The following is a 25727-nucleotide window of genomic DNA, read 5'->3' as shown; positions in this document are numbered from 1 at the left end:
TCCTTACCACTGCATCTGCCTCCCCCCCATGCCTGCCACAGCCATAAATCTCAATTTACGAGGGCAGCTCTGGTGGGGGAGGGAGGCGGCTCTGCTAATGATGGTTCCTCAGCCGGATTTTTCATGTTGCACAGTCATAAATTTTTAAGAACAGCATGGGCAGCACGTTAGCAAGTTATCGAAGCTGCCTCCAAGCTGGCTGCCTAGCTCTGAGAGAGCAGAGACAGGCAAAGCAGAGCAAAGGAGTTTGCAGCTGGGTGAGGGTAGCCATGGGCTGGGTCTGAAAGTGGCAAAGGAGGCTGGCCAAGCCACCAGGGTAGGGCTAGTGTGAATCCCCAAACAGGTCAGGGTAAGCCAGAGCAGTGAGATCCAAGGAGCTCCAGGGTGGGATCAGGAGTGTGGGTACACAGACCATGCATGGCATTCGGAGCTGCTGATGGATGCCTCTGCTCCAGGACTTGACACCATGATGTACGGGGAGCCTGGAGACATATGGATTTTCCAAGTGGCCACTTTGAATAGAATTACAAACCCTGAGCATGTGCACAGTGAGGCCCATGCATTCACAGAGCTATGTTTGCTTCATAAGCCAGGGGCTTTTAGCATTATTTTTGGGAGCTAGGGTCCTTGATCATCAAGAGAGATTGATTCCCTAGGGAAATGTCCACAGAGACAGTGTATGTCCAGTGTTAAAGAAGCCAAACCCATTCTGGTTGAGGCTTTTTTTTTTTTTCCTAGGTTGAGTGATCCTGGGCAAGTCATTCTTGCCATCAGAACTTCTGCTTCTTCTTCCTTGGGGTCGATAATGACACCCTGCTCTCGAACATATTAAGAACCCATGAAGTGTGTTAGCCCCTTACCTAGTAAGATTTCTATGAGGGTCTCTGAGGGAAGTGTCTGGGGAAAGGTGCTTGCAGGGGATGTCTAGACTTTCACCTTGTTCAGTTCATTTAGAAAACATTTGCCTGTGTTCTGGGTCCACACCAAGCTGACCCTCAGAGACAAGAGTAGTCCTCTCTGGAAGGTAAGGTTAGCACTTTGGCTGAGTCTTCAATGTTCTGATCTGTGCCTGGGACCTTCCCAGGGTTAAAGGATTCCATTCAGTCCATCACTGGGGACTCCCCAGCCGTCACAAAGCTGACAGGTACACGTAAGCTACTGCACAAGAACCAGGCCAAGTGCTCACCTGTATTCCCTGATGTGTATGCAAATGAAGTTTAGTGATCCCCAGGATGCACAAGCAGCAGCCAGCAGACATCAAAGCCTTGGGAGGAGGGGACCTCATACCGCAGACAGAGGCCACAAGCACGAAGTCAGGAATCAAGCTGTTGACATCAGCCCAGGTGTTGTGAATGTGTGTTAATATCAGGGTGTTGGTAGTGAACATCCTGTTTGGGATTACTCTGGTGATCCAGCAGGATACAGGCTGGTGTCGTGGATGGCAGGGGCTCCACTCAGCTCTGCTGGCTGAAACGTCTATCCCAGACTCTGACCTTTCTGACCTCCACGCTGCAGGCCTCCCCTACACCTGTCTACTTCATCTCAGTGAGTTTTCTAACCTGTGCTTGTTTCCCTCAGCTCTACATCCCACCCCCTTGGCCTAATTGACTTTTGGCCATCCTTCAGAGCTCAGTTTGGATTTACTTCCTGGAGGGAAGTCTTCCTTAACTCCTAGACTTGACCAGATCCCCTTCTCCCCCAGGTACTTTTCCCACAGCACCCTGTGTTCCCTCTTTACAGCATTTAATCACCGTTATAATTAACAGTCACTGGCTCAGAAGTTGCTTGATGCCTCTCTCCCACTAGACCATAAGTTCCCTGAGGGCAAGAACTTGTGTTTTTTCATCTTGTATCCCCAAAGCATAGCACAGTGCGTGACAAGGGTGTACGGAAAATAAATAAAATGTGCTGTTTTGAATTGAGTTAAATGGAGTTGAGATGGCCCTGGCCCACCCCTGGGTGCCAGTGCAAGCAGAGGTGGCTAGGGAAGTGCCTGGAGCCGAGGTGATTCCCATTAGTCCTCATGATTAATTCACAGCCACACTGTGATGGAGTGGGCTTGTCCCCAGTCAGCGCCTCCACTGGGGCCCACCTGTTAGCGACAAACAAACAAAGGGGATAAATAATGCATTGGGAGCCGAGCCAGGCAAGGCAGCGTATTGAAATTAATAAGGATTAGCTGAGCAGCTTGAGGATAAAATATTTACCAGGTGGAACTGAGCTTAAGGAGGCCAGCCCCTCTCCCCAGTGTCCCCAGGTACAACTAAGCTGTTCTCCAGGGCATCATTGCCTGGGACAGGGGACCCCCAGCACCACCTCTCCCACTCTGCTGATGAGGTCCTTCCAGATAGTCGTCTGACATAGTCTTGGGAAAACCAAGATGCTAGGAAGAAACAGAGGCAGGGAAGAGGCAGACACCTGCAGCATGTTAGAAGCTGGAAACAAGGACTGTGACCTCCACTCAGAGCCTTGGCATGTAGAAGCTTTAGATGGTAGACGTGAGGCATGAAGTTCGTCTGTGATCACGGGCTTATGCCTTCCCTGCTTCCTTTTCCAGTCCTTCCTTCAACTCTGTCCATCTCCTTGAGGGGCCTCTGTGGAAATAACCCCTTACGTGGTATATTATCTAGCAGGAGGTAACAGAAGCAGTCATGATAAGGGTACTCATCTAGGTATTGTAGGAACATACAGAAAAGGTTCTTACACAGACGTGAAGCCAAAGTAAACTAGCCCATAAGGAAATGAGCAGGCCTGAGTCCCAAGGAATGAGGAGCATTCTGGATGAGAAGTTGGTTTCTCGACAAAGAAGAGCATGTGAAAGGGGCTGTACCACATGAGTAAGAGATGAGGTAAACACGGCCAGACCCCCAAAACTTTGTAAAGGAGTTTTGATGCTATCCTAGGGATAGCAAGGGAGACAGTGCCCATCTGAGGAAATGGTAGCTGCTTTCAAGGCTTCATAGAGCCCATCCCTTGAATTTATGATTTCCTTCCACTTCCCAAATGCTGGGGTTACAGCTCTGCACCTCCATGCCTGACATTCATTCTTGTTTTGTTTTGTTTGACATGAGTAGGTTGAAACAGGGTCTCTAGAGAACCCTGGCTGTCCTAGAACTCGCTCTGTAGACCAGGTTGGCCTCTGAACTCACAGAGATCTACCTACCTCTACCTCCCGAGTGCTGGGATTAAAAGTGTGTGCCACCACCACCCCTGACCTTCATTCTTAATTACTTTCTGTTTGTTTGTTTGGTTGGTTTTTTTTTTTTTTTCTTTCTGGAGATAGGCTCTCATTATGTAGCCCTGACTGGCCTGGAACTCCCAACGGAGCCAACGACACCTTAATTCTAATCTTTCTGTCTCTACCTTATGTGTATTGGGATTTTAGATGTGAGCCACCACACCTGGTTCATTCCATGCTGTAGATTGAACCCAGATCTTCATGTGTGATAGGCAAATACTCCACTGCATTACATCCCTAGGCTCCTTTGTAGGCAAGTTTCTGTATTTCACTTACCCAGCTTTCCTCCTGTCAACATCTTTAATCATAGTACAGTTGTCAGCATGAGCTGTAGCATTGGCCCTGTACTGTTAACTAAAGGCCCTGTTTTAGTTTGACCATGGTTTCCATTATTTCCCATTTCTACTCCAGAATCATTGGAGGGGTTTAAGATAGAGTGGAATTACTAGAGTCCTGGTTTAAAAGTACACCATTATAGGGGCTGGAGAGATGGCTCAGGGGTTAAGAGCACTGGCTGTTCTGAGTTTAATTCCCAGCAACCACATGGTGACTCACAACCATCTAAAATGAGATCTGGCATCCTCTTCTGGCCTGCAGGCATACATGCAGACAGAACACTGTATACATAATAAATAAGTCTTTTAAAAAATACACCATTGTAGAAAGAATGGCAGTAGTGTTGCTTTCCTCAATGAAGGATGGTAGTAAGAATGTAGACCTAGAGATTATTGGAAATGGACGACTCAAACCCCAGGGGTGGATAGGGTAGATAATTCTGCTTAAGGAGAGAAAAAGAGAAGAGGGTCAGTGGCAGCTTTGCGCAACACATCTGAAGAGTGTTCAGAAGCATAAGTGCTCACAGAAGACAGTAGGATGACATAAAAGGAAGTGCTCACGTCACCAAAGCCACAGCCAGGAGTGAATGTGAGTCAGACATAAAGGGCTGGAAAGATAGCTCAGCAGTTAAAACGCTGTCTGCTCTTTTAGGAGACCTAGGTTCAGTTCCTAAAACCCATATGACAGTGTACACCCATCTGTAACTGCAGGTTCAGGGGATCCAATGCTATGTTCTGGCTTCCATGAGCACCAGGTACACAAGTGGTACACAGACAAATAGACAAAAACACATAAAAAAATAAAATTTTAACTCGAACATAGGATGTCCCACCCCTACTAGTCTACCCTGTTCATTAGAGAAGACAGCTTTGGTAAAACTGTAAGAGGGGAGACAAGGAAAGGAGACCTCAGGCATTGGGAGTCTGTGATCTGCCTCTGAAAGGGACAAGGGTATGAGTACCAGCCAATTGGGAGAGGCCATTAAATGGAGGCCAGCTCCCAGAAGAGGGCTTGGATGAGTCAGAGCTGGAGAGCAAAAGGGCTCTCAAGTCCAGGCCTCTGGAAAGTATGGATGCTGGCTTAGATTCCAGGTGAGGTGGACAAATCCACTTCAAAAGGGTTAGCAGGTTTGGTCCCCTCTTGTGCCAGATGCAAGAAGTATCAGCTCTCACTGGGCAGGAGCCTTGTGGGGTTGCCTGGGGCGTTTATGTACCACAGGGACTGGAGAGGATGTCATGGTGACACTGGTCTTTAAGGTTATGGTTTTTTCCATTTGCTCACAGCTAAGATGTAGGCCTAGCGAAAGAAGCAGCTAGGGTTCTTCCAGGCCAGGATAGCCGAGGAAAGGGGGATCAGAGCTGAGGATCTGGACAAGAAGTCTGACATGATGGGCCATGCCCACGTTATAAAGGAAGATGTCCATTGTGTTGCTAGGGTAGAAAGTACCTGGTACACATGTGGAATCAGTCCATCCTTCTGAACCTTCTGGAACCTTTTGAAACAAGGGCATCAAGAAGTACTCAGCTTGGCCGTCAGACTCCTTGTCTGTCTGAGATGGGACCCTACTTTGCATTTGTAGACTCGGTCTCCCAAGAGCTGTGCCACCATGCCTGGCTGAAGACTTTTTTAGTGTCTGATTCAGTTAGGCAGGGTTATGTCTCTGAGCCCTGCCGGTGAAATAAAAATACAGTCTAGGCGTGATACTTAAAGGGAAACCATTCAGGGAACAATGCTGTTCTTGCCTTGCCTGTATTCCTCCTCCTCTTGTCTGGAACACAGTGGGATAGACTGTAGTCTGGGGACAGTAGAGCAGAAAGGAGGAGGAAACCTGAGTCTCCATAAATTGTGGAGCCAGGGAGCTTCTAGTCAACTGACCCTGCAAACTGGGAATGCAATTCTTCTCTGTTAACTTTTACTTTCTTCTGTTTCCATAAGGGTTTCAGCCAAAGCTAGATTCCCATAGCCCCTTTAGTAACATGCCCTGTGTCCTAAGATACAGTAAGAAACAGTCTGATTAGGTGTTTCAAGAGCACATAAGGGTGTCAGCCTAAAGTAGCAGTGTCTTTTGCCCATCTCTTCCATGCATAGTGCATCCTCTGCCATTGTTTTCTTACCTTTATACTTCATGTCAATGTATTAATTACTTTTCTCGTTGCTCTGATAAAAGAGCTGCCAAAATCAAGTTTGTTTGTTCCCTTTAGTGCTTTGAGAAACAGTGTATCATTCTGTAGCTCAGACTGGCCTTTAACCACTACAGTCCTCCTGTCTCTGCCTCTCAAGTGCCATCCTACCTGGCAGGAAAGAAACATTCATTTTGACTCACACTTTGAGGGTACAGTCTATCATAGCTGAGAAGACAGATGGCAGGCTCATGAGGCAGCCGGTCACATTGCACCTGTAGTCAGGAAGCAGGGATGAATTCTAGTGTTCAGTTGACTTGCTTTCTTTCCCTTTTTATTTAGAGGGGACCCTAACCCATGGGATGGTGATGTTCATATTCAGGGCAGATCTTCCCTTCTCAGTTAAACTTCTCTGGAAATACCCTATGCTCAGAGGTGTATCTTCTAGGTGATTCCAAATTCAGTCAGGTTGACAATAAAGATGAACTATGGCTGTATGCTTTCAGCTGCAAGAAAAAGATAGGCCATGATTTATCTGTTTTAAACATATTTAGTAATAAGGGGGATTTGTCATGTAACAAAAGGAATCTAGAGGTAAGAGAACTAACTGTCAGGCTGACTGATCCAGCCTTCCAGGATTGTCCTCAGAGATCCAGAAACGTTTCCATTTTTGTTATACATTCAGCATAGTCTTCTTAGCTAACTCCCCTGTAGGCAGAATGTGGTGGCTTCTGCAGTCCGAGACAGTATGGGCAGAGATGGAAACATCCAACAGAATGCAAAGATCTTCCTTCATGCTTCTCTTCCTAAGTGTGAAATATTCATTGAAGGCCTTCCAGTGAACTTACCTCTGTGTCTCGGAAGCCAGAACACTTGCCCACCTTTAACCTAGTGATTGGCAAGGATCATAGCATCACCAAAATTAGCTCTAGCACTATACTGTTGGTCCTGTCACATCAGGGAACAGTGGATTCTGCCGGTATGGAGTACGGCACAGCAATGCATAGGCCAGAGGCTCAGGAGAGATGATATATACAGAGAGGGTAGAGGGGCAAGTGGTTCCAGGTTCCAGTTAAGGGGAAGGAAATGTATATATGGTGGTGAGTCTAGAGATACCTGAATTATGTCAAGGGAAAGAACAGTGGGGATATTTCAAAGGTTAAGTTTGTTGCTGTAGAAATGGGTAATAAAAAGGCACAACAGAGAAATGTTGTAAGGTCAATGAATGGAGAATCTGACATCAGTTTCTCAGGTCAAGATGGAAGCTGGGCAACAGACCTCCAAGGAAGGAGGTGGCCAGAGATGGACTGACAGCACTTCCTCACAGGAAGGCTCCAGCTAAGCAGTGACACATGTCCAGATCTGGGACACTAAGCCTGGTGTCTAGGGCAGTGTACATCCCTTAACTTCTCAGTACGTCAGTGCCTCCATTTTTGAAAGGATCTCTCCTGAGTCTTCAAAGCCCCTGTCTTGAAGTGATGAAATACTGGCATCTTCCTGTTAGAGAGCCACTGAAGGTCCCAAGACTGATCCATGTGCAGAGCCTCGGGTTAGAATCTGTTGTGAATGTTAGTTAGGTCTGGTCAGCTGTCCTGGACAGCCAACTCGTTCCTTCACACCTCAGCTACTCTGCCCCCTCTAGCTGTAGCAGTCTCTGGCCACCCAGCCCCTCCACCTGGGCTGAGAATGGGCCGGGGGAGGCGGGCATTGTTGTAATGGCCAGAACAGCACCCTGTTACTACAGCGTATTTCACTTTTAATTCTGACATATAATGTAATGATCTTTTTTAAGGCCCGATGATATTATCTGCCTGACTAGATTATTGAGTCTTCATCATCTCCAGATAAATTTACGGCCAGGACGAGGCTCAGGATTTATCATCAGTCAATAGAGCTCGATACTCTAACAAGGCGTGTAATAAGATATACATATTTAATGATCCAAGGGGAGGAGCACTAATGGGAGCCCAGACTGTGTGATCCGAGGGGCTGGGCTGGGGCTCTGCCTTATGGCTGCCATGGCTATGGGGTCATGGATGTATTCTTGGCCTGTGGTTCCCAACTTTACTCTTTCTTAGTACTGCATGTCTCCTTTCTGAGACCCTGAGGGGAGGCGAGCAGAGACAGGGACAGTGCCTGAGCCAGACCCTGGACTTCTCCAACACTTCGTATCCTCCTCCATCCCCCATCCTACCACACACATATTCCCGGGGGATTCCCTCCTGTTTCCAGGCCCTTGGAGGACTAGGGTGTTCACAGACCTGCCTGCTCAGGTCCTTGAACACCAGGGAGGGCCCACGAGGGAGGGAGTGCCGGGGCTCTATGCCCAGGCCATGCTGATGGTGACGGATGGTTTTTCATTATAGCCTCTCAGGTCCTGCCCGCGCCCTGTGTGGAAATTCTATTTATTCCCTAATTTGTAAAAATTCCCTCTTTATCTGATCCCAATCAGGGCGGGGTAATTGGCTCTCTGGGGCAGCGGCTGGGGTCCTTGATGAAGAGCTATGTGGATGTACCCCGCCAGGCCCCCACCCAGCCTGCCACCAGGGCCCACAATTAATAATGATTTGCAAATGGCAGACAAGCAATAACACAGAAAGATGTGGCGTCCGTGCTGCCTCTTCATTTCCTCCCCTCACAGATATAAATGGCCACGGAACAAAAACCCAGCACTTGGAATTAGTTATTCACTGGGACAAATGGGGTCTGAAGCCTACAGCCCTGCTCTCTACCACCCCTGCACTTGCTTTCCCCAACTCAGGGTCTGTTTTCAGGTCTTTCTCTTTAGATACAAACTCAGTTCATCTGCTTCCTGCCACCTCTCTACTGACCCCTTCTTGTGTGGCCTAGACTTTTAAGTGATCACTTGGTCTAGGCCTGCCACTTCCTCACAGAGACTGCAGCCAGCAAGTGGAATCCAGCCTCACCTCACTGACCTCTCTGGCCACTTGACCTGGCTTCTGTCCCCGTTTTGCATTGGGTTTCAATGAGCTAATGTGTCCTGCCAGGCCTGGGAATCTGGATCAGAGTTGGTCAGACCAGAGCTGTCTTCTTTGCTTTTTGGGATCAATCCAGTCACTTGCTTGGCCAAGTCTGAGTTGGGCTCGTGACAGCCAAACTCAGTGTAAGTGACTGCGGCTGATCTGTACTTACTGGTCAGGCATCTCTGTGAGGTTGGCAGAGGCATTTCCGGGCACCATGCCCTCTCGGCCAGGCACATCCACCACCACCCCGCCCCCCAAGTGGCTGTGAGCTGGCGGGTAATGGGCGTGTAATGGCCTCATTTCCATGCCCGGCCTCCAGGAGCGGCGGTAAGTGTTTGATTGCCTTAATTTCCAAACACATCATTATCCTAGCTTTACCAGCGCTTAATAAACACTTTATGAGGATTTTTTTAAAAACATCTTCGGTCCGCATACTTCTCTGAAGTGATAAACTCTAATTAAGTCTAATATTTAAAAATATGGTAATGGTGAGTTGTTTGAATAAGTGGACTGCATTTCTGTAATTTCATTATTACGTAAAACACGCTAATTATTTGGAGCACGCTTATTACAGAGAGAGAAATCGCCTGCTAATCAAGATGAAATTGCCTTTTCTCCTTATTGTAGAAACACCATCATCCTTCACCATCAACCCTGTGGCACCTCCAGGCACCTCTGTGGGGTGGAAGGGTGGCATGGGGAGGGGCTGAAAGAAGGGGTCACTTTAGAGTCGGGGTCCATAAGGACACTACCTAGAGGAGTGTTGGAAGCTTCAAGAGTGCTGAATGGGAGGAGAGTGAGTGTATGTCTGGAAAGTGTGTCATGCTGGCCAAGGTGGCCATGGATAGGGGTGGGGCACGGGAGACTGTGTAGGCCAAGGCTGGTTCAGGGGATATAGAGTGAGTATCAGGATATTTATTTTAGAATAACAATATTATAAGAATTAGAACTGATAACTAACACAGACACTATATAAACATTTGACAGATAATTCATTGTGTCTTTTAAATAATCCTTTGAGAGAAGTAGTTGCTATAATTATTCTTCCAATTTTAGACAAGAAACCAAAAGCACAGAAAAGTTAAAAGTTGGGAACTTGCTGAAGTTCAGTTACTAAGTAGATGAGTTTGGACCAAACTCAGAATCTGAGAATAGATAGGGCTCTCTACTGTTTAAATTCTAAATTCACTGCCTTGGCCCCCTTTGAGCTACCTTATGGTGCTGAACTGTGCTGGCCCCCATCACAAAGTTGCCAAACCTAGTAAATAAAATAAGATAAAATAAAAATGCAGAGCAGCCAGGCATGGTAGTGTACACCTTTGATCTCAGTGCTCAGGAGGTAAAGGCAGGATCTCTGAGTTCGGGGCCAGCCTAGTCTGCATAGAGAGTTCCAGGACAGCTAAGACTACATAGAGAAACCCTATCTCAACGTGTAAAGGAGCAGTCAAATACTTGACACAAGTAGTTTTTCAGTGCATGTCCCACATTGGGCTGAGACAATAGTCTGGTAGTCCTTTCATACTGGCCTAGGGTTAACCCACAACACTTTTGCTCAAGACTTCATTGCTGCTGCATGTCCAGATAGATGTGGTCCCAAGGCCAGTGAGACTCTAGGATGTCAATGCTCAGAGTTCTTTTTGTGGCCTCCTCTTTTCGTGCACAGGTCCTGCTCCTTGCAGTTTCCTGCCCCTGCCAGTCCCTGTGCCTCAACTTTGCTGGCCTCTGCCCCATCCCTCACCAGTCTCTGGAGACTACCAGACAGGGGGAAGACAGGAGGCTGAGACTACAGTGGTGGCCTTGGCATCTGTCCGCATTCTCCTTTGACCACACTACCTCTTTGCCTCGTTAATAATGTCAGCAGTTTCCCACCCTGATTTCTCAACTTGATTTGCCCTTTGGTCATTATATGTTTATTCTCTTTACTGGTTCCAACACTATGTAGATACGATAGAGTTGTCATTTCAGAAGGGTACAGAAAGAGGACAGTTTAGGCCCTGTTGATAGGGCAGTGGGTTCTGTATCAGAAAAATAATAAAGTTAGAGCTATTTCTTACCACACACAAAATGTATTTCCAGACAGATAAAACAACTAAGTAGAAAATACAGTTAAAGCAGGGGTGGTGGCGCATGCCTTTAATCCCAGCGCTCAGGAGGTAGAGGCAGGTGGATCTCTATAAGTACAAGGCCAGCCTGCTCTACATAATGAGACCCTGCTTCACAAAAAACAAAAACCAGATAATGGGCTGGAGAGTTGGCTCAGCTGTTAAAAGCCCTGGCTGCTCTTCCAGAGGACCTGGGTTTAGTTCCCTGCACCCCCTACTATCTGTAACTTCAGTCCCAGGGGAATCCTGTGGCCTCTACAGGCTCTGCAAGAATGTGGTACACAGACTGACATGAAGGCAAAACACCCATACACATAAAATAAAAATTAATCTTTTAAAAAACAAGTAATAATGATGGTAAAAATATAGCTGAAAATATGGGATGGCTTTGTTTTGTGGGTCCTGTGGGGGAGGTAGGTATACACATGTGAGATTGATATTGGGTGTATCAATCACTCTCCGCCTTATTGTATGAGACAGGGTCTCTCACCAAAACCCTGAATTCTCCCAATTGAGCTATACTGGCTGGCCAGCAAACCCAAAGGATCCTCCCGTCATCTAAGCCATACACAATCTATCACACACTTTCTCACCATTGATCATCAGATCACCAGCATACTGGCTATGCAAAGATGCAGGAGGTAGCACCTTGCTCAGGGTTCACAGTGGTGCTGTGGCTATTATCACCCCTAGTGGAGGACCTGGGGCTAGAGAAGCAAAACACTTGCCAGTTACTCACCTGACATAGCATTTGCAGAACTTCAGACTGCAATGGGTTTGCATGACTCCGTAGCATGCGTCAACATTTTCAGAAAACAGTAGATGCTCCTTGAGATCATAGATTAGAAATTTGTGGCAGTTTACAGGGGTGAGGCCAGAAGCAGTAGGGATCAATTTTTGCCACGACTGAGCTGCATTAAAGTTTTCCAGGCCTTATCACAGTGATCTGTAGTCCTAGCTACAGTGAAGTTGAAGCAGAAGGATTGTGGTTCAAGAACTGCCAGACTACTGAGTGAGTTCAAGCCTCCCTTGGTGACTTAATGAGACCTGTGTCAGAAAGTAAAAAAAGGGGCTGAGAGCTAGGCATGATGGCACATCCCTGTAACCATAGCACTCAAGAGGTAGAAGCAGGGGATCAAGAGTTTGAGGTCTGGATTATCCTCATCTATAGTAAGTTTGAGATCCTGCCTGGGTGGGGGATGGGAGGCTAAGGATCTAGCACAGTGGTAGAGTGCTTGCCATGCATGCATGCACAGAACCCTAGGTTTATGCCCCAGAACCATTCAAGGAAAGGGAGAAAGCATGGGATGAGCAAGATGGCTCAGTGGGTAAAGGTGCCTGTCACCATCTGACCTGTGCTTGATCTCTAGGACCCACTCAGAAGCAGAGAACCAACTCCCACAAGTTGTCCTGTGACCTACACACACACACCCCACAGTTAAAATACCTGTGTTTGCGTGCATAGACGTTAATCAAGCATGCTAGTGCACACATTTAGAGCCAAGCACTGAGAGGCAGAAACAAACAGATCTCTTGAGTTCCAGGCCACCCAGGGCTGCCTTGTAAGACCCCATGGTCTACAAGAAGGTGAATCTGAGGGGCAGGCTAGGTTGTAAGCAGAATTAAGAATTACAGGCCGTGGACTTACAGGTGATCGGCTGCAGGAGGATGGAAGCATTTGGTTAAGCAGTAGTCCTCAACCTTCCTAATGCTGTGACCCTTTAGAACAGTTCCTTAGGTTGTGGTGACCCCTCCAACCATAAAATTACTTTCATTGCTACTTCATAACTAATTTTGCTGAGCAGTGTGTCATTTCCTAAGACCATCAGAAATGTGTTTTCTGCTGGTCAAAACCCACAGGTTGAGAACCGCTTGATTCTAGCATAAGGAAGCCAAATCTGCAGGTTTCATGCCTGGTGAGCTCTGGCCAGTGTGAGTGGGGTGTTGACCTCTTAGGAGTTTTGAGTGGACTACATAAAGGTGCCATTTGCCAATTTGAGAATGCACAAGAGGAAACTTGGGGAGAATATTCAGTATTTGAGAATGTTTTGTATGTTTATCTGGAGAGAACTGTTTGCAACATTTGAATTTGTGGTGGGACTGGAGAGAAGTCATGGTTGGGGAAGGCGGCCTTTAGAAGCAGCCAGAGCTTGTAATTTGAGTGAAGTGTGTGTATGGCATGGGGGAAGGTCAAGACTGAGGTATGCAGGCACCTCCCAAGGTAAATCAGCATTTGCTCACTAGTGGCCTGGTTGGGGGGTGGGGGAGAGGAATCTAGGCTAGGACATTTACTTGGGCCAGGGGAGGCAGATTGAGTGATTTGTCCAGCAATGAGGGAGGAGCCAGATGAAGTCAATAGAAAACTAATTTTCTTTTCTGCTAGAAGAAATGAGGTGTGTGGCCGCTGGGTAATTGCAGATAACGAGGGGACTTATTCTTAATATGCACAGCGGCCATGGTCTCCAGAGTGCTGGAGACAGGGGGGATCTGAGGTGCCCTGACAGGGCTAGGTTTATTGGGGAAGAATATCCTATCCCAGGTTCCCCCAACTCTCAACAGTGCCATCATGGCATCTAGCCCTACATAACTCCCCAGGCTTCTTCCTGTCCTATTCCCCTGCCAACTGCCTAGCTCCTTCCTGTCATGCCTCCCTCTACCCTCTACCCCCACAGTACTGGCGTACTCACTAAGAGAGACAAATGACAGGGCCTCAGCTGAGCGGGGCGCGTGTCCGGCCCATAAACCACGGGGATGGGTCATGTCTGGAGTTGCCATGGCCGCCACTACCCACCCATCTGTCTTCTCCCCATTCTGCCTCAGAGCAGATCAGCCCTCTTGGCTTCCGGAGTCCCTGGAGAAACAAGGTTTCACCTCCCCACACCTCTGTCCACTGCAGGTACATATATATTGAACTCTTCTAAGACAGGATCTCATTTGATTGGCCTGCCCTAGGCCCTTGGCTAATGAGACTTTCTTAACTCAGGGGGTGCCGGAGACCCCTTTCCTAGGCCAAAGTTTTGGTGAGGGCAAACATAGAGGCTCAATGGAATGGAAAGATGCAGAGGCCCCCTGACCTCACCACCACCCCTGGCTTTATTATGCCATCAGTGTATGGTACTCTGCATCACAGCATCTGGCTAATGAGGGTAGAGTAGTGGCTGAGGCCATAGCTATGGCCCATGGACAAGGAAGGGAGGTGGGAGAGGAGTAAAAGCAGACAGTTGGGGACTCTCTGGGAAGCTGAACAACAATAAAAACAACAACAACAAAAAAGCCCACAAACAAACAAACCACAAAACAGGTGGATGGGTAGTTTCTGTACTAGATTTACTCTAGTGCAGTGGTTCCAACCTTCCTAATGCTGTGACCCTTTAATATAATTCTGCATATGGTGACCCGAACCATAAAATTAAGTTGCTACTCCATAACTAAATTTGCTACTGTAATGAATCATGATGTAAATATCTGAGATGCAGCGTATCTGATGTGACCCCAAAGGGATCATGACCCACAGGTTGAGAACCACTGCTCTTGTAGGTCAAGCTCGGTGTTGCTGCCTTTCCTGTATCTAGTTGTGGATCAGGTCTTGTCCTGGCCAAATCCCCAGAGTACCTGAATCCTCCAGGCTACCACAATAGCTGACAGCATGGAATTTTTCAGAGGCCAGTACTAGAGAAACTGATTGGGTCTCACACATACAGGCTATTTAACCTGGTATTTGAGCAGAGACAAGGTCCCAAAAGGTGGCCTGCATCTAGCCTACTGGGAAGAGGCAGGCTGAGGGTGTCTGGTGGGTGTGTCTGGTAGGGCTGACAGCACCTAGTAGCACCTTCCCTCCCCAGCCTGTGTGGAGCTACATGAGACAGATATCCAGAACAGGTGTTTCCCAGGGTTCTGGCACAGCTGTGCCAATTCTTGTGCCTTGTCACCAGTTGAGTATGGCCTGGACCACAGTCCCCCCCCCCCCCAGTGCCGACAAAGTCACCCTGGCTGTGGGTGTGATGAATGGCCGCACAGTAATGAAATGGAGACATCAAGGCGGGTGGCGGGAAGACGGAGTGTGGCGGACAGGCCGTCCCCACGCGGCAGCAACAAGAAGGATCGCCCAGCGGCCAGGGGCCGTCAAGGGAGAAATTACACATTTACTCTGCCTTTTTCTTACTGCGACGGCGCCCATACATCACCACTGGGGCTGGGATGGGACACAGCGGCCAATTTCCAGCATGAATTATGGGACTGAGAAGCGTAGGGTCCAGGCTTCCTGTAGGCCCAGTGTCATCTAGCCCAACCCAAGGCTGGAGATGTTGCCACCAGAGCCAGGGATGTCCTCCTCTCAGGCCTATGGCTCCCGAATCTGGCCCCTGTCTAAATGTCTTCTCTTCTTTCTAGATGACTGCAAGAACATTGCCAACATCATGAAGACATTGGCATACCGAGGTTTCATCTTCAAGCAGACATCAAAGCCCTTCTGATTGGCAGAGGACGGATGGGGCAGGACAGGGTAGCTGCTTGGCCCAAACCAGAATCCTCCTCTCCCTCGCTAGAGGGAGAAAGGAGAGTGGCACAGCTCTGCGCCCAGAGTGTCCCCAGATGCCCTGTGGGCTTGTGCCCTGGGTGAGGGCTTGGCCACTTGGCCCCTCTGGAGCAGACACTTTGTGCCCCACCCCCTCCCACTCCTCAGTCTCAGTCCAGTATTAGCCCCTGCCATTTTGGGCCTGGGCTAGGGGGAACCCAGGTACTCACTGCCTTCTCCCTGGTATGCAGGCTTCTGCTGGGGTCACCAAGTCTCCCCTGTGCCCCCTCCCATCCATAGTGCATGGTGTGTGGTGCCCCCAGGGCTCCAGGACAGATCAGGCCCCACCTTGTGTCACCCCCATCCCTGCTGTGAACGTGCCACTGAATAAAGTCGGGGAAACAAGGTCCTGGTGTGCACGGAGCTGTCCTTGTGTGTAAGGCTGTCGCTATGCTGACGCTCCAGGCTTCATCTCCATACAAAGCCATCAGCACATGCTGATGGCACTGCAGCACCTTCCATGCCTTCACTAAAGATGCACAGACTAGGAGCAGGGGACACTGTCTTGAACACAAGGACCTGCCGAAGCTGCTGCTGCTGATCTGAGTCCCCTGCTGTGTGCAACTTAAATACAGACCACAGGTGTTCAAGGTGTAGAGTCTGGGCAACAAAGAGGTGGTGAAGGGGCTGAGTGTGGCACCGCCAGCAGGCCTTTAGGGACGCACTGTAGTGATCAGCTGTCAGCCGTCACCCCAGCCAAGGATATGAGGAGGCAAGGAAACAATCAGTCAGCCCAGTCCAACGTAACAGCTCTATTTACACCATACCACCAACCCTAGTGGCCCCTCATGGCTTCTTGGCTTTCTTCACAGAAGATGAGCTGGAGGCGGACTCCCGTCGTTTCCGCTGAAGAGACACAAAGTGTTGGTGTTAGTGGCCTCTGAGATGTGACTCAGGGCTTAGTACCTTTTGTTCTCAGAGAAGAGGCCAATAGTCAGCCCACTCTTGTCCTCAGCCTGTCCCCTCACGGTGGCAACCGGAGCCAGGGCACGCTCCCCCAGGCCTGCCCAGGCTCTTACCGAATTGGGTGTGAGGGGTGCACCCACTACATCAATGATGGTGTCCTTGGTAGGGTCAAGGCCAAGTCCAGATTCAGACACTGCTGGCTCAGCAGAGGCAGGGGCTGTTCCCACGGCTGGCGTGGCAGGGCCCCCCAGCACCCCTGCCCGAGCCAGGGCCTCGTGCCGGTGCCGCAGCATCTGTAGCTCATATTCACAGTTGGCACAGGCCTGCTTGAGCTCGTAGAGTAACACCAGGTCACTCCGCAACTCGTTGAACATATGCACCAGCTCCTCTGTGGGGGTGGGGCTCAGCTCTGCAGGCAAGACAAGGCCGGACTGTGGTTGAAGGCCTGCAGTGTGAACTACCCTCCCTTGCACAGCCCCTGGGAGAGGGAGCTATCTATCGCACGAGGTTTAGTGTCACTCACCCACACCGAGCTCCAGCAGCATCTGTTCCAGCGCCTTGATCTTCTTCTGACCCACAGAGCTTGGCAGCTTCATCTGCAATGACAGTGAGCTAAGTCCTATAGCCCTTGGGTGAAGCTGAGGGTGGAGAGGGTTAAACAGGGAGGCTCACAGGGAACCTCTGCAAGTAGCTATGGCGCAAATGGAACAAGCTGAGAAGTGGGAACAGTAAAGCAACTCAGCCTGGCCGTGTCATGAGACCCTGGTGAGCCCTCCTCTTTCCACAGCCCCTCCTACTGCTCTAGCCTCAGCAGCTGTAGCACTTAGGACATTTGGAGCCCAGGGTGCAAACATTGAAGGAGGTAACTCACCCGCTGGCTCCGAAGTGTGACACCTGCCGACTTAAAATCTGGAAACTTGATGCCTGCAGTCTCAGGAACAGCCTGAGGGGAAGAGTTATAGAGCCTAAGGTGTCATAGGGGGTGGCCCAGGGACCTACTGACGTGGTACTCTCTGAACACCCACTGAAGCTGGGGACTCTGCCAAATGACCCGTCCACCCTGAGCTCGTTGGGTCAGCCTTCACACCGGCTTCTCAGCCTCCTTCTTCTGGGGTAGCTTTTTCTTGGGGGCCTTGCGTTCTGTGCGCCGCTGCTCTGCAGTGGTGTCTGCTGCCGTAATCAGCTTTTGCAGGTCTTGGCTGCGTTTTTCCCGCTCTTTTTTCCGGGCCTCAATCTTACGAAGCTCCTGTAGCAGGTACTCTTCCTCTGCCACCTGCAAAAGCAAGAAATGCTTTGGCATGTGTGAAGGCTGTGTGGATGCAGGATGGCCAGGGAGCTGAGGGAACCAGAGGTAAGGAACCTGCAGGGAGGGGAAGAACAGGGGAACCACGGGAATGGGCTAAAGGTGGAGGACCTGGGGGTGAGAGAGTTGAGGCCATGGAGGGTGGGGAGGCAAAGGGTCTCAGGTATGGAGAAGAGGTCGTGACCTGCTCTGGGGTCCGGTTGTACAGCCGCTCCAACTGCTCCTTTCTCCGTCTCTCATGCCCAGCATCAAATACTGGTATTTTGAGATCTGTGCCTGGGACAGCCCTCACGTTGGCAAGCTTGGCACAAATGTGGTAGTACCTCTCTTTCAAATCCTCTACAGAGCGCTTCTGAGAATGGGGGCACATGGGGATGAACACAGAAGCATACGGCAGGGATGGCGGGAGGGCTGGACGCTCATGCAGACACACACTGGCTCACCTTGAACTGCTGGTGGTCATACCGATCATGAATAACCACAAAGCGCAGATCAAATCGGCGGCTGAGGTCGAAGAGGTGGTCAGTCTCGGCCTTAGTCCATGCATCATCATGAAGGTAGAGTTGGTACTCCTGCTCTGAGTACACTGGCACCTGCACCGTCTACTGGCACAAAGACATGGGACCACATTCCTTTGTCATATGTCCAAGCAGACTGGCCATGTGATCACACCCCTTGTTTATTACTAACCCCTGTGTGTGGGCAGCCTGTAGGAAGGAAAAACTGTCTGATGACTCTGGGGCAGTGGTCTGCCTGGTTCACTTCAGGACACCTTACCATCTTTGGGGATGGGCCACATGCTCCTATCTGACTTGTAAGCACTTCTATGGCACCCAAGGGTCAATTGTGGAGTCAAAAACCCATCAGAGAAATACCCAGTGCCCCTAAGCCGTGCACCACTTGTCTAAAGCACTGCTGCCACCCAGTGGTAACAGTGGGACTTGCCGATCTCAGCGCACTTCAAAGTTGGGCATCTCCAGAGAATCCTACTGCCAATGCCCCTTCCTCTCCTGGCCCACATTCCTCCTCCTGCCCCAGGTCTCTCTCAGAGTTACCAGCATCACCATAAGCTGGGTCTGTAGGTCAGAGACAAGGGGTCAGCATGGGCTATAACAAAAGTTTCTTATGAATTCAAAAATACAGCAGGCACTTTCCTGTTGTTCTTGGACACTTCCTACCAGGGGTCACATATGTCCAACCTTAACATAGGCCTCAACCATTGCCACCAACAGCCAGCAGCAGTTGCTGTTTGGTGATGGTCTACGTTTCTGTTTTGTGTTGACACAACCTTGGCAAGTGCCCTTGGCTGGACAGTACTTTCTGTGGAGACCAAACTGGCTCTAATTCGCAACAGCCCTCCTGCCTCAGTCTCCCCAGTACTGGGTTATGGCAAATACCATCTGGCACTGAATCTGTGACTTCACCTCCAGAGTCCCTCTCCATCCCCACAGCCACAATCCACTTAGACTGGCACAGCACCATCACTGGCCTACATTAGAGAAACAGAACCACCTTCCCACTTTCTCTTCAGTCCTCTTCCAATCCATTCTCCAGCTGCAGACAGATGTGACCCTTATGCTACTTACAAGGCCGACCAGTGCAGCCTGTTACACCTGGCCTACAATAAGAATGGAAACAGGGAAGCAATTGCATATGTCATTGTGTGCCCATAATGTAATATAAATATGAACTTGTATTACCTTAAAATCCTAGTATCTCTCTCAGTCTCTGTTGGGCTACAAATAGAAAATCTTGCCCCTTCCTAGGAAAGGTACTGTTGTTGATCACATGCCATGTCTCCATTAACCTCCAAGATAAAGTGCCTTCTAGATCATTCACAAATCTAGAGCAAAGTTTAGCTAGTTTATTTCTTACTGTTTGGGCTCAGCCTACCATAGGACCAGTGAAGAGCCACTCATATTAAAAATATGTGGCCTGGCCTCCTGCAACCACTAGTCCTTGAGGACCCAACTCTCTAGTCTAAGTGTCTGGAACACACCAGGATCTTGCCCTCAACTTTATCTTAATTCTATATCCCTTCTACCAACAGAACATGTTCATCCTTTTGACCTCTCAGGCATCATCTCCAAAGAATTTATCTGGTTACCCAGGCTTGGCTATATATCCTACCTTGTAATTTAATTTGTGTATGTGTGTGACGGGGTCTCACTGTGTAGACCAGGCTGGCATCAAATTCAGAGATCCACCTGCTCTGCTTCCCTGAGTGCTGGCATTAAAGGTGTGCGCCACTAGAAGCAGATAATTTAAAGTTCCCCAGACTTCTGGCCAGTCTCACTCTCAAATCAGTTCAAAATGACAAATTAACTCATTCATTCAACAAGCTTATGCTTGTTGGGGACACAGTGCTCACAGAGGTCACCTCTCAAAGCCAGCAATCCAACTGGGAGAAAAGAAAAACAGAAAAAACGATTTTGGTATTATATGGTGAATCAGATGATAAATATTAACAAGTGACACTGGGTACAGCTGGGCACAGAGCTGGTCAGAGAAAAAGTAAATCAAGCCTAGTCCTTTGTTTTTGTTTGTTTGTTTGTTTTGTTTCTGAGACTGGGTTTCTCTGTGTAGTCCTGGCTGTCCTGGAACTCGCTCTGTATACCAGGCTGGTCTTGAACTCACAGAGATCCGCCTGCCTGTGCCTCCTGAGTGCTGAGATTAAAGGCTTGTGCCTCCACTGCCTGACCAGGCCTATTCTTTTTATTTCTTACTTATTTTGCTATTGTTTTTACGTGTGTGTGGAGTTGGAGTGAGGTGCCTATGGAAATCAGAAGGCATTGGATGTTCAGAAGCCGCTGCAGTTTGAGGTGGCCATGAGCTGCCCACCCTGGGTCCTGGAAACCAAACTCAGTCCTCTGATAGAGCAATAAACACTCTGAATCACTGAGTCATCTCTCCAGTCCTGTGCAGGTTGTTTTGTTTTTTAATTCAGTTGGCCCTGAATTCAATATGTACCTGAGGATGACACTGAACTCAGGATCTTCCTGCCTCCACCTCCCAAACGCTGGGATTACAAGTGTGCACCACCATACCACGCAAAATCTTAAGGTTAAGGAGAAGTGAACTAGTGAGGGAGAGCAGAGGGGACAACACAAGTACAACATGAGATTACAAACAAACAAACACCCTAATGTGTGGGCCTGGCTTCTGGAACCAGGTTGGGAAACAGAGTGAGCTGAAGAGCCTGAATGGAGTCTGATATGGCAGCAGAAGCAGCCACTACAGGGAGTGCACCTTTCCGGGAGCCTGGAATCCACTGAGGCTGTGACAAGATCCAGTACAGCTAAAAGTCCTGAATTTCTAGACTTATGTTCCATCCCCAGCACCCACATGGCAGCTCACAACCATTTAAAATTCCAGTTCTAGTGAGTCCTACCCTCTTCTGGCCTCCATGGGCACTACACCCATGTGGTGTACAGACACATGCAGGCAAAACATTCATACACACAAAATAATTTTTTAAAGGTCCTGTTTCTTGTATTTAAGACCATGTGGCAACAGAGAAGACATGTGGGTGAAAGAGAGTATGAGACTAAATAGCCAACTTCAGCAGTGATGGAGGTGAGAAGCCATAAGCCCAAACTAAAGTAGCAGAGAAAACATGGCCTAGAGGCTGAAGTAACAAGAAATCAATAATTGGGCATGGGGTGGGGGGCTGGAGAGATGGCTCAGTGGTTAAGGGCACTGACTGCTCTTCCAGAGGACCAGGGTTCAAACCCCAGCACCCACATGGCAGCTCACAACTGTAACTCCAAGGTCTGACACCCTCACACAAACTTAACTGAGGCAAAACACCAATGTACATTAAAAAAGAAGTAAATAATAATAATTAAAATAGCGGTGATGGCCCATGCTTTAATCCCAGCACTCAGGAGGCAGAGGCAGATGAATCTCTGTGAGTTTGAGACCAGCCTGGTCTACAAGAGCTAGTTCCAGAACAGCCTCCAAAGTCATAGAGAAACCCTGTCTCAAAGAATTGGGCATGAAGGTCCAAGGAGGATGCCACCATCAGTGGTTCCTGGACTCATGGCCTGAGCAAGAGCAGAGGGAGAATGACTGAGAGTGAGACCCTAAAAGGAGCAAATGGAGTAACAGAACATGAATTCATTCTAGTTTCACTCTCTGTAGCCACTCATACCTTTCCAAAACTCATCCAATCCTGACACGACTCTACTTTAAAACCTGTGGGTGATTCTCAAAGACATGAGGGCAAGGCCCAAGTTCTTAAGCCTGGCTTCCAAGGGCCACCTGGCATGGACTCTGTTGACCAACTGAGCCACTGCTCCCGTACATCACCTTACAAGGAGCTTTAAGCTTTATCAGTGTGGACTGACTGCCCAGAGCATCCATCTGGTACACATGAACCTTTAAAACTATTTTTATCTTTTTAAATTAATTATCGGTTCTTCAAGACAGTGTTTCTCTGTGTACAGCTCTGGCTGCCCTGGAACTTGCTTTGTAGACCAGGCTAGCCTTGAACTCACAGAGATCCTGCTGCCTCTGCTTGAGAGTAAAGGTGTGCACCACCAGGGCCTGGCTTCTTTTTAATTTTTAAATTACATCTTTGTTTTCAAGCGTGTGGAGACGAGTATATTTGGAGGTCAGAGGACAACATTTGGGTGTCTGCTCTCTCCTTCCACCATTTGGATCCCAGGAATCAAACTCAGCCATAGGCCTAGCTAAAAGCCTTATATTACTTTCTTTTTCCTTACCACGTTCCCCGCACATGAAGGGGAGTGGGGGATCACTGCACCGCCTAGTGACATCATCAAGAAAACTCCCATGGCCTCCAGCCTTCCCAATAGCTCGTGTCCTACCAGAATGAAATTGTCCCCATATTCCTCTACCTCTCAACAACATGACGTTTTTTAAGGACAGACACTCCGTCTGACTTATTTTTATTCTCAATGTCTAGGTGTCAACCTGCTGGAACAGTAAAAGTTGAGTTTTCTCTTACCATCAGTCTATCTCGTCCAGCCCCTTCCTCAAATACCTCCCCTTCTCACTGAGCTTCATCAAGCTTCTGTCCCCAGCTTCTCTAGCCAGTGGGTCATAGGAAGGATGGTGGGATGGAGGAGACGTCACACTTGGTTGTACTCAGTCTGAGAAAGCCTATAAGCCACGCAGGAGAAGGGCCCAGGTACAATGAGATACACTGCACTGAGAAGAGACTGAGTTTGAACCCCTTGTTGTTCTTTTTTTTTTTTTTTTCCAAGACAGGGTTTCTCTGTGGCTTTGGACCTGTCCTAGAACTCACTCTGTAAACCAGGCTGGTCTTGAACTCACAGAGATCCACCTGCCTCTGCTGGGATTAAAGCTGTTCACCTCCACTGCCCAGCATCCCTTGTTGTTTTAAGTTTAATTCGACACTGTTGTGAGCCACTGTACAGTGCCTTAGCCATGGGCACCCAATCCTAGCCTACTCTAGCCCTTCCTCTCAGTGACTGGGTGAGACCTGAAAGGCCCCATTTTCGATACGTCTCAATGGTCTAGACTAAAAACATAACTGATCTTGATTCTGGGTGCTGGCGTACGGGATGAGGAGCACAGGCAGAGGTGTCACTGGTGGTAGAAACAGAATTAGCAGAACTCAGTGATGAGGTGTGTCGTAAGCAAATGCTACTCTCTCAGGGAGTCCCTCCCTGACCAGCCTGTCTGAGTTTAACTCCTTGGGCCCATGTGGTGAAAGCAGAGAAAAAGCTTCTGCAGGCTGGCATGGTGCATTCACACAGAAAAATGAATACACAAATAAACAATAAAAAGTAGGCCTCTCCTGCTCCTATAAATGCACTGTTTGTCTCACTCTGTGTCCACTCGAGCTATACTCCTAGCATATGGGCAGCACTCGTCTGGAAGAATTCTTTCCACTGATTTCTTCACATGCCTGCCATCCTGTTCCACTCCCTTTCTCCCGTAGTTTACAGCTGAGTGTTAAGGCTAAGTCAAGGATGAGTTCCAAGTTTGTAACACGGGCAACTGTGTAGAAACGGTGCCTCTCACCGAGCAGGAACAGAGGAAGAATTACAGGTTCTGTTCGAGGGTACCACTGACGTGAGCTACCTGTGAGACACTCAGAAGGGGACGTTGATAAATCAGAACTTCCGGGCTTGTATCTGTCAGCGGCTCACCTTATTGAACCTGGCAAAAGGGTAGTCCTTGCCCTCCTCGGCTGCTCGTCGCCAGTGGAAAAACATAGCGCCATCCTTTCGAGCTGGGTTGGTAAATGGCATCCACTTCCAAGGCCGAACCTTCTTGGACCCCAGTTTAGCCTTTACTGTTCGATAGCCCTGACCAGTGTCACTAGGCAGTAGTGGGGGTGCATCCCTGGCAGTGGGGGAGGTTAGGAAGGTGAAAGGTTAGAATCAGGTGTGTGAGAACCTCCAAGCCCACGAAGTTCCGTCCACCCTGAACAAGCAGCCATGTCCTGGAGCCAGACCCTGAGCAGCCCTGCAGGAGCCTTGGCTGGGGCTGAGAGCTGGGGAAACAAGTGGGAGAGAAAATGGAAGTGGGGGTACACCATGTGAGCCCTGATACTTGCTTTTTGTCAGAGTAGAGCAGGGCATAGACCTCCCGATGCATGCCTTCAGGCCTCTTGAAAGTCAGCGTCTCTGAGGACTTTTTGGACTTTTTCTGGGAAGAAAACCACAGGGAAGAGGACAGCCTGGACCCACTCTTACCTGAAAACTCTTACCCAGCACAATCTCTGACCAAACAAATGCTGAGTTAAAGTCACGGGAGTATTAGCAAGTCACCCCTCTCCCGTCTCATGTGTCAGGGAAGAAAATCCTTCCCTCACCTCAATGCCTTGGTCTCTCTTCCCAACAACTCGCAAGTGTCCCACTCTCTTGGTCTTCTCGTCCCTTGGAGGTTTCCCACTCTCTTGGTCCCCACCGCCTCCCAGTGTCATTATCTCCTGCATCGCACTAAGGATGGCATCCCTTTCGTTCCGTTGTAACACTTCTTTTATCGTGCATTTTATGATGGTGGAATTACCGCTTCGCCATCTCTCTTCTGGTGTCACCCCTTCCCATTCCTTCGCCAACACCTTCACCGTCACCCCCACTCTGCGCTCTCGAGTTCCCCAGCTACCTTGTCCGGGTTAATGATATCCTTCTTGCTGATGGTCCCAGAAGCTGCATCTCCCTCTGGACCACCGAGTTCCAGAATGTCCCGTACATCCGCGCCCGTAGCCATCACGCCTGAGAGATGGGGGAGCACCCCGAGGTCAAGGGTCAGTACCTGCGGAGAGACCTTGCCACGGTCAGGGGGGCGGGGCCCCTGTCACTCCAGCTCCAAGCGAGGGCAGGATAAAGAGGCAGGCCGCGAGGAGAAAGGTCCAAACCGGGTCTAGTTCTGCCTGCGTTCTGTGCCTCCCCGCGCGAATGTCCCTTAAGGTCGCACCGCACTCCCTGCCTCACCATCCCCCGGGATCCACACCTAGAAACTCCAGCTACAGCCCACTCCTCAATTTATCTAGCTCTGCGAACACACGAACAGAAACTTCCGGCTGTGCGTTGTGGAAACGCGACCGTCAGAAACACTTCCGGTCTGTGCTTGTACAAAAAGGAGCCGGCTGGCAATCCAGCGTGTAAGCTGCTGGGCTCACTGAGTTGCTCGCCTGCTGTGCTCTCACGAGTGCGCGCTGCTTGCTTCTCAAACATTTACCTTCTGTCTCGCTCCGTTGTATCTTGGGCTGAAAAGAAAAGCTCTGTGACATTGGAAAGTCACTTAATTTCTCAAAGCCCGTTTCAAAAAAATACTTCTTCGTTTACAAAATGAAACTGTAGCAGTAACTACTTAAACAAAATACCAATAACCCATGTAAAACATTAGCACAGTGTCGGGGACATTATTTTTTTTTAATTAACTGGATTAATAGTGGTAATTGCCTCTGCTCATTAAGTGTCTCTGTATACCAGCAACACCATTGTACTAAGCTTTCAGAGCAGAGTTAAATTTGCTTCTCCAGCTGCCAAGAGAGTGATGGTGCAACCCTATCTCTCCATCCATCTATCTCTCCACCCTCTCTGCCTCCCTCTCCCTGCCCAGCTTCTTTCCCCACAGCCCACATATACGTGTATTTTGTTAATATTTAGGAGTCACCTGAGAACCTTGTTTTGTTCTGACAAGGGAGTTTAAGTAATACTTCA

At 48.9% G+C, this 25727-nt stretch overlaps 2 protein-coding genes across 9 annotated transcripts in view; one reads left to right on the top strand and one right to left on the bottom strand.

The window, feature by feature from the left end:
• The window catches only part of Eri3 (ERI1 exoribonuclease family member 3), a 125139-nt gene extending 109439 nt beyond the window's left edge, over positions 1-15700 (top strand). For all 7 annotated transcript variants that reach the window (XM_013123425.3, XM_013123424.3, XM_013123423.3 and 4 more), the window contains one exon: positions 15170-15700. In XM_013123425.3, the coding sequence (XP_012978879.1) occupies positions 15170-15252 (83 nt within the window). In that variant the 3' untranslated portion in view covers positions 15253-15700. The remainder of the gene's footprint in view (positions 1-15169) is intronic.
• Positions 15701-16085: 385 nt separating this feature from the next.
• Dmap1 (DNA methyltransferase 1 associated protein 1) lies at positions 16086-25113 on the bottom strand. 2 transcript variants are annotated; one of them, XM_013123453.3, is made up of 11 exons: positions 25015-25113; positions 24667-24816; positions 24116-24207; positions 23706-23901; positions 18006-18164; positions 17747-17914; positions 17347-17532; positions 17131-17202; positions 16783-16855; positions 16373-16668; positions 16086-16199 (listed from the first exon to the last, which is right to left on the bottom strand). In XM_013123453.3, the coding sequence occupies exons 2-11, from the start codon at positions 24769-24771 to the stop codon at positions 16140-16142; spliced, it is 1407 nt and encodes a 468-aa protein (XP_012978907.1). In that variant the 5' UTR covers positions 24772-24816; positions 25015-25113; the 3' UTR covers positions 16086-16139. The 2 variants fall into 2 exon arrangements, with proteins under 2 accessions (XP_012978907.1, XP_012978908.1); XM_013123454.3 differs by having other exon boundaries at positions 24920-25059.
• Between the last annotated feature and the right edge of the window lie 614 nt (positions 25114-25727).

Source organism: Mesocricetus auratus, unplaced genomic scaffold (assembly GCF_017639785.1).
Source record: "Mesocricetus auratus isolate SY011 unplaced genomic scaffold, BCM_Maur_2.0 Super-Scaffold_100014, whole genome shotgun sequence".
Taxonomy (NCBI): domain Eukaryota; kingdom Metazoa; phylum Chordata; class Mammalia; order Rodentia; family Cricetidae; genus Mesocricetus; species Mesocricetus auratus.
The sequence above is the reverse complement of the archived record's forward strand: the minus strand, read 5'-3'. Positions and strand labels throughout refer to the sequence as shown.

Coding starts and splice junctions, on each gene's coding strand:
- Dmap1 (XM_013123453.3), bottom strand. CDS start 24,771: ATGGCTACGGGCGCGGATGTACGGGACATTCTGGAACTCGGTGGTCCA. Junction 23,902..24,115: donor CTGCTCTACTCTGACAAAAA/GCAAGTATCAGG, acceptor CCCCACTGCCAG/GGATGCACCCCCACTACTGC. Junction 16,856..17,130: donor TCACACTTCGGAGCCAGCGG/GTGAGTTACCTC, acceptor CTGTCATTGCAG/ATGAAGCTGCCAAGCTCTGT.